Below are 7804 nucleotides of genomic sequence, written 5' to 3'. Positions count from 1 at the left end.
TTATAAAAAAAACTGTGACTAAGGATTTTTAATATTTTTCAAATTTTATTGTAACAATATAGTAGGTGCTTTGTATTGCATTTTCAAGCTTTTTTACCTAACAAATAAAGTTTTATTGACATTCAAAGAAAGTTAGAAACTGATTATACCCGTAAACACTGGAAAACAAGACAAAATATTTTGAAAATTTTTTCATGTACAGAAAAGTTTAATATTAACATTCAGTGAAAATTTCATGTAATTACGGTCATTTGTTTTAGAGTTACACCAAAAGCCAAAATCGATTTTGTCAAAAACATCATTGTAAAATCAATATATTCATCGTTCCACTCAGAATCTAAAATCTAAGTATAATCATTAAAAACTTAAAGAGAAATAGCAATTTGAGAATTGATATATATAATATACACGCTATTGACTAATTAACTATGAATAGTAATGCCAGTTAAAGAATTGATATATGTAACCTTTCTCAAAAAAAAAAAAATGTCTAGAAGAAAGTCAAATTAAATTTTTATGAGCGTTTGAAATTCATATTTTTACAACATTTGATATTCACTCGATTTCTCGTGTAACGATTTTCGTATTTTGTTGTAATTAAAAAAACGAATGACTGTAGATACTTGAAAATTTCACTGAATGTTCAATCAATAAAATGCTTATAAATAAAAACTGTGACTAGGGATTTTTAATATTTTTCAAATGTCATTGTAACATTATAGTAGGAGCCTTGTATTAAATTGTCAAGCTTTTTTATCCAAAAAATAAAGTTTTATTGATATTCATAGAAAAAAAGGTGGATAAGTGGATGTCACTCTGCTGTACAGTAGGTTACAATTGGGTCACTGTAATGGATGGTGTTAAATTTGAATTCAATGATATAATATCATTGTATAAGAAAAACGATTCTGAGCGAAAACGGTCAGTCAGCCTATGATTTTACCAAGTATATTTGATGATATTATTGTGAATAAAGTAATTTATATATAACCTATTTAAGTGGAGCCTTGTTTTAAATTTTCAATCCTTACTACAAAATAATTATTAAATTTTAAATTTGATATATTTTGATACAATTTGAACTTTAAATCCTTATAAAAAAAAATTGTGCCTATGTATTTTTAATATTTTTTAACTGCTATTGTAACGTTACATCAGTAACCTTGCATTACATTTTCACGCTTTTTTACTTAACAAATAAAATTTTATTGATATTTATAGAAAAAAAAAATAAAAAATTGAAAACTGACAATGTCCGTAAACAGCTCAAAAAGAGTCAAATTATTTTTAAAATTGTATGGTGTATAGAAAATGAAAATATAAACATTCAGTAAAATGTTTATGTATCTAAAGTTGAATACGTTCCTATAAAAATATGAATTCTGCTACTCAACTATTTGCAAATAAAATTGAAGTGTCTTGGAGTTTTAATGATTCATCTTAGTCCGTGTTGTAAATCGTATATGACAATGCTATCTAACAAGGTAATTGAGCAGCTGCGAGGACCAGTTCTTCGAATACGAATTATTGGGCGGCGTTAGATGGCGCTGCTGTTATCGAAATTATTTAAATCTAAATAATAATACCGTCCAATGCCGTCAGCAACGTTAGGTTAGATTAAACCTAAGTTAGGTAAGATTAAACCTCACTAAACCTCACTAAACCTGTCGTGACTCTCGGTACTAGTGTACTACCAACGAACAACGCCGTGCATAGGCCAATCTATAATAAACCCCTTATTATACATCTCTTCTACAATATATTGATAATAGGTGTTTTTATTCTTATAATTCTTTTTTGAGCTGTTTTGAGCTATTTACGGACATTTTCAGTTTCCAATGTTTTTAGTTTTTTATTCTATACATATCAATACAATTTTATTTGTTGGGTAAAAAAAGCTTGAAAATTTAATAGAAGGCTCCTATGATATTGTTTCAGAGACAGATGAAACATATTAAAAATCCTTAGTCACAGTTTTTTCTATAAGCATTTAAAGTACAAATCTTGACAAAATACGGAAAAATCACGAAAATTAGAAAAATTATTTTGAGTTGAGAATTTATAAAAATTTTTTTTTTTAAATCTAAGATTTGAAAATGTAATAAAAGATTCCTTATAAGTTTATCTACCTTTATCAAAAAACAATTTTTTTTTAAAGCATTTCAAGTTCCAATTTTGACAACATTTATCAAATTTAAAATTTAAAAAAGTGGCTAAGTGGATGTCGCTCTGCTATACAGTAGGTTACAAGTGGGTCCCTATAATGGATGGTGTTAAATTTGAATTCAATGATATAATATCATTGTATAAGAAAAACGGTTTTGAGCGAAAACGGTCAGTCAGCCTATGATAGGAGCCAGTGATTATAACGTTATATTTGACAAAAAATGATTTAAAATTGTAAACGTAATTATAACGGAAATCGATAATTATAAATAATTAAATAGGTACCACAAAATAAAACAACGATTTTCAAAAGATATTATATATCATTAAACAAAACACAACGCAAAACTTAATTTATAGAATATCATTAAGGCGGTTGAAAGTGGGTCGTTTTTTCGTGCATTTAGACCAATAAGCAAAAGAAAAAAAAACACACTTCTTGAAGACCAAATTTCATTTTGAAAAAATGTTTGGATTTGTTTACTCCTTATCTGTGTTATGTAGGTAATTAATTTTTAATTTTATGTTTTTTAGTAACAATAAAGTAAAAGTGAATTTTAGAAAAAAAAAGAAAATTAATTTGGTATTTTATTAATTAAACAATAGAAAAAATCGAAAATCCATTTCCTACATAACCTAGGAAACAGAATAATGAATATAAATGTGTTTTCAAAATTAAAATCAGGCTTTTTGGTACTGGGTGAATTTTTCTTCCGCTTTTTGGGACTTTCATAGCCGCATAGGAGTTGAAACATTTTCAATTGCAAAATATAGTGACGTGTGACTGCGCGTAGGTACGCTATACGGATTTCCGAGAATCTTAGCCGCGACTATTATACGAGCGATAAGAAATCAATTACATAATATTATAATAATACACAGCTACTAAATAAAATATTATTTTGTATATCATGCCATCGTGATTCAGTCCGTGCACTATTTGTACTCACTACCAATTTTATTTTCTTGAGGTAAAAATGAGTAATTGGCGTTTTGGTAATAAAAAACGAGCTAAATTATTCATAAGACGAAAAAAGTTGAAACACAATTTGGCAAATTTACAAAAAAAAAAATAAAGAAATTCAAGAACTCGGCAAACACGACGATAACAGGTAATATTTTTCAAATGGAAGCATAATTATATTATAATAACTGAACCATTATTCAACATTTGAATTTGAATTTCTAAGATACAAATAGAACATTTTTATGAATTCCTAACACAAAATAATTTTCAAATTTTCGTGATTTTGAAGACTTGTCAAAATTCTTGAATTAGACTGTAATACAAAAATACTGTAGATTTACGCTCAACATTCTTTTTATTTCCACTAAATAACTTATGAGGCATTTTCAAGTCTTTGGCCGAGCAAAAAATATTAGGTTCTGAACGAAGCGATGAATGTATTAATTTTACAATGAAGTGTATTTTTTTTTTTGTGTGTGTCATCATTTTTTGGGGCAGTAAAAGTGCTTCAATTTTTTAAAAACCCAGGGTGGTTTTTGGTAGCAAAGTGAATCTAGTTGGTGTTTTGGGTGGTCAAAAGTAAAAATCAGGAACTCGCTCTGCTGTACAGACGTACGGTAGAGGTGGAGTGGGCTTCGGTCATAGAATGTAATGTGGATGTGAATTTAGACTCGTAAAAATTGAAAATTTAGACGCTCGTAAAAAATGTTTAATTGACTTACGCTCGATTTTTTTATTATAATTGTAAGCAAGACTTATGGACAACCTGCGTTAAATTTTGGACTGCTAAATATTTTGCAAATAGTCTCGTTTTTTGACGAATTTTGTTTACAGATATTTAAAAAAAATGTATGGACAACCTTGTACCATATTGTTAAACCTTAGTTTGTTAGTTAAATACCTACAGTTTTAGTATATCATATAATATACTTTTCTAATTTTTTTTCACTAGGTTCATTTGTGGTGGTAGACGTATTGTTAATATAAATCATTTATTTGATTCGATTCAGAAAATCAACCACCCACTTTTTGGCTGCTCATTTAAAGATCTTACTTTGATAAATGAAAAAAAAAATGGTTTTTATTCTGAATTTATTTTTAAATGTACGATGTGTAACAAATTAGAAGTCATAACAACTGAATGTAATAATTCTTCGTCGGTGTGCATAAATACAGCAGTGGTTACAGCAGTTGTAAATACTGGACAAGGATTTTCCCAATTGGACACTTTTACAGCAGTTTTAAATATGCCGAATATTTCCAATCCAAGTTACCAAAAATATCACAATGACGTAAAAAAGCACACCGAAGATTTGGCTTTTGATGCGGTGATTGATGCTGGGAAAGAAGAAGCTGCGTTAGCTGTAATGGAAAATAATGTCAATGAAAACGGAATTCCATTGATTACAGTGATAGCTGATGGCGCATGGTCAAAGAGATCTTATAAAAGTGGCTATAATGCTTTGTCTGGTGTAGTGAGTATTCTGTCAGATTTTCTAAAAAAATTATTTAGGTCATCTATAATTATTTATTTTGTTTTTACTAGACACATGTTACGTTGATGTTTAATTTATTATTTAGGCGTCTATCATTGGGTATAGGACCAAAAAAGTTTTTTTTATGGGCGTTCGTAATAAACACTGTTCAGTTTGCCAAAATAATGAAAATAGTGAAAAAGAATCACCATCTCATCAGTGTTTTAAAAATTGGAATGGGACTTCTACTGCCATGGAATCCGATATAATTGTCGAGGGATTCTGTCAAAGTGTGACTATGCATAATTTAATATATGATAAATTAATTGAAGATGGAGATTCAAGTGTAATGAAGAAGTTAACACTTTCTAAACCTTACGCAGATTACGACATAGATGTAAAAAAAAATAGAATGTATGAACCATATTTTAAGAAACTATTGTAATAGAATTGTAGACATGTCAGCTCGTCGTAAAAGTTCTTCTGGAACTGTAGTCCCAGGGTTTTTAAGGAAAACATTAAAAGATAGAAGGCTTAAATTAAGGTATATTAAGAATATAATATATAATTATACATAAGAAATAATAAAACAAATTAATTGTATATTATTTTATTATTATATTTCATTTTGAGAAAATTAATATGTTAGGTATTTAATATTTTAGATGCGCGGTTACAAAGGCAATATTGCATAGAAAAGAAATGCCATTGTTGCATAATGAAAAAGTGATTCTTCTAAAAAAAGATATTTTAAATAGTCCGTTTCATGTATTTGGTAGCCATTCTGAATGCTCAAGGTAAGTTATTTTATAACCAACATTATCACTTATTATTCTATGATTATTACAGTTGTTATTTTTACTTAGTTATTTTTGCACTGGTCCAAAAGACAACGAAATTGATTTAGTTCCTAAATGAAATCTTGTGGCTTATGGGCAGATATATCAGGAGCCAAAAATATTGTTGCCCATCATGCTCAAAGCTTAATTTACAATGTTAACAATAATGCTGTAGAAGGGTTTAATAGCGTAGTAGCGAAATTTGTTGGTGGAAAAAGGGTGAATTTTTCTTTACGAGGTAAAAGTTTAAATTTTGAGTAAAAGATATTTATACATATCTAAATAATATCACATGCAATTAATTTGTATTTTAGGATCATACAGTGCAGGATGTAATGCTGCAATTTTATTATTTAATTTTGGTCCAAAATATTTAAATAATTTTCATAAAAAAGTTACAAATGTAAGTCCTGGAATATACACTAAAAAATTTATAAGCAAGATTGATAAAAACCAGCATAGGAGAGTCGGTCGACGTTTAAATTTTGATAAATCCAGGTATAAATTATTTAATTTAACCAACTATATAGGTACCTAATAATATAGAGTGTAATAATAAATATAATATCCTATAATACATAACATAACATACTATAATTAACAGTAGGTACGCCTGCAGTACGTCTAAAATACAATTTTAAAAATCTACTGTTATGTTATTTAATAATAGAAAATTTGAGAAAAAACAAAAATGTATTGCTGGACCAGATTAAGATTATGGAGCTGTAGACATTGGAATAGGTATAATTGATATGTCACTTGAAGAATATGACGCCAAAAAATTGCATTTTTAAAAAAAATTGATTTATCCGTTGATGAAATAATAAAAATAGAAAGAAATACCGTTGGACAACAAGAGAATGACGATTGGAAAAAATTTAGAAAACAACGACTTACAGCATCGAATTTTGGAAAAGTTTGTAAATTAAGACCCACCACTTCACGAGCGAATACCATAAAATATTTTTATATGATATTTTTCAAGGAAGTTCTTCAACTAGGTTTGTGGTCTACTTATATTTTATTTATTTTACAATAGTCATTGTTTAGGTATATAATTATTTTTATAAAATGTTTTACTAAGGTATGGTATTGAAAACGAATCAATAGCCCGAAATGCATTCCAAAAAAACCATAAAGGAGAAAATCGAACCAGCGGGATTGTTTATTCATAAGAATAAACCCTATCTCGCAGCAAGTCCTGACGGGTTAATAGGTAAAGACTGTATCTTGGAGATAAAGTGTCCTCCGAGCATGAAAGAATATACTCCAGAAGAGGCAGTACATAAAAAAAAAATAAAGTACATGATATCCGATGGTGAAAAAATTACTTTAAAAAAAACTGATAATTATTATTATCAAGTTCAAGCACAACTCAACATTACAGAAAGGAACTACTGTTATTTTGTTGTTTGGACTCCAAAAGGTAATAGTGTATGACAGTTGTTTTCGTAGAATCTAAAATATTATAATTTATACGTTTGATTTTAAACGTGTTTATCTTAGGTTTTATAGTAGACAAGATATCCAAAGATGTCAAATTTTGGACATCAAAAATTGAACCATTTGTCACAACATTTTACATGGAATCGTTACTGCCTGAAATCATTGACCCAAGATTTGATAGAGGACTACCAATAAGGTCCGGTATACCGACAAAGAAGCTCTAGTTAAATAAAGGTCTATTTATGTAGCAATATAATACAAACAATTGTTTTTTTAAAGACTTACTGTTGTCAATATATAATTTATAATGATTATGTTTTTGAATAAAACTATGAACTAGGTACATTATACTTTATGTAAGTACGATGTTGTATTTACCTACCTGTTTTGTCAATACAATGCGCGCTGTGACGGTAATAAAATTATTGTTGAACTGTTTACTGATAAAACGAAATAATTACGCGTTCGGGGAACTTACGTACACCAATGATCAGTTACTACACACACACTCACACAGCAATTACCCAATGAATATAACATATTGCCTATACTCAACCCCTAAAAACAGTCCACTTTCAACCGCTTTGCGAAAAATAACGCAAAATGAAATATTACATACTATTTATTATAGTAATTGAATGCATGTTTTTTTTTTGAATAGATTTGTGGAATAATTTTCGTAGACATAAAATATTCAAAATTGCAAATCTTCAAAAGGTTATAACTTTGGAACTAACTCCGACCAACAAATTCTGATTGCACCATTGTACTTAACTCGTTGAAATATACCTATTCCCTATTACATATTACCTATTATATAGTTTTCCGAGAAAAAATATGTCAGGTTTATGTTTGGTCGATAAACTTCTTTCTCTTTATTGGTAGGTTCTGATAAAGTTTTTCAACAGATT

The 7804-nt window shown here is 28.3% G+C and overlaps 1 protein-coding gene and 1 pseudogene across 1 annotated transcript; both read left to right on the top strand.

Moving 5' to 3' along the window:
• Positions 1–4134: 4134 nt before the first annotated feature.
• On the top strand, positions 4135–5053 carry LOC132935067 (uncharacterized). The gene is made up of 2 exons (XM_061001519.1): positions 4135–4608; positions 4715–5053. The coding sequence occupies exons 1-2, from the start codon at positions 4243–4245 to the stop codon at positions 5051–5053; spliced, it is 705 nt and encodes a 234-aa protein (XP_060857502.1). The 5' UTR covers positions 4135–4242.
• Positions 5054–5522: 469 nt separating this feature from the next.
• LOC132935058 (uncharacterized) lies at positions 5523–7136 on the top strand (annotated as a pseudogene).
• Positions 7137–7804: the final 668 nt, after the last annotated feature.

This window comes from Metopolophium dirhodum, chromosome 1 (genome assembly GCF_019925205.1).
Source record: "Metopolophium dirhodum isolate CAU chromosome 1, ASM1992520v1, whole genome shotgun sequence".
Lineage (NCBI taxonomy): Eukaryota > Metazoa > Arthropoda > Insecta > Hemiptera > Aphididae > Metopolophium > Metopolophium dirhodum.
The sequence above is the reverse complement of the archived record's forward strand: the minus strand, read 5'-3'. Positions and strand labels throughout refer to the sequence as shown.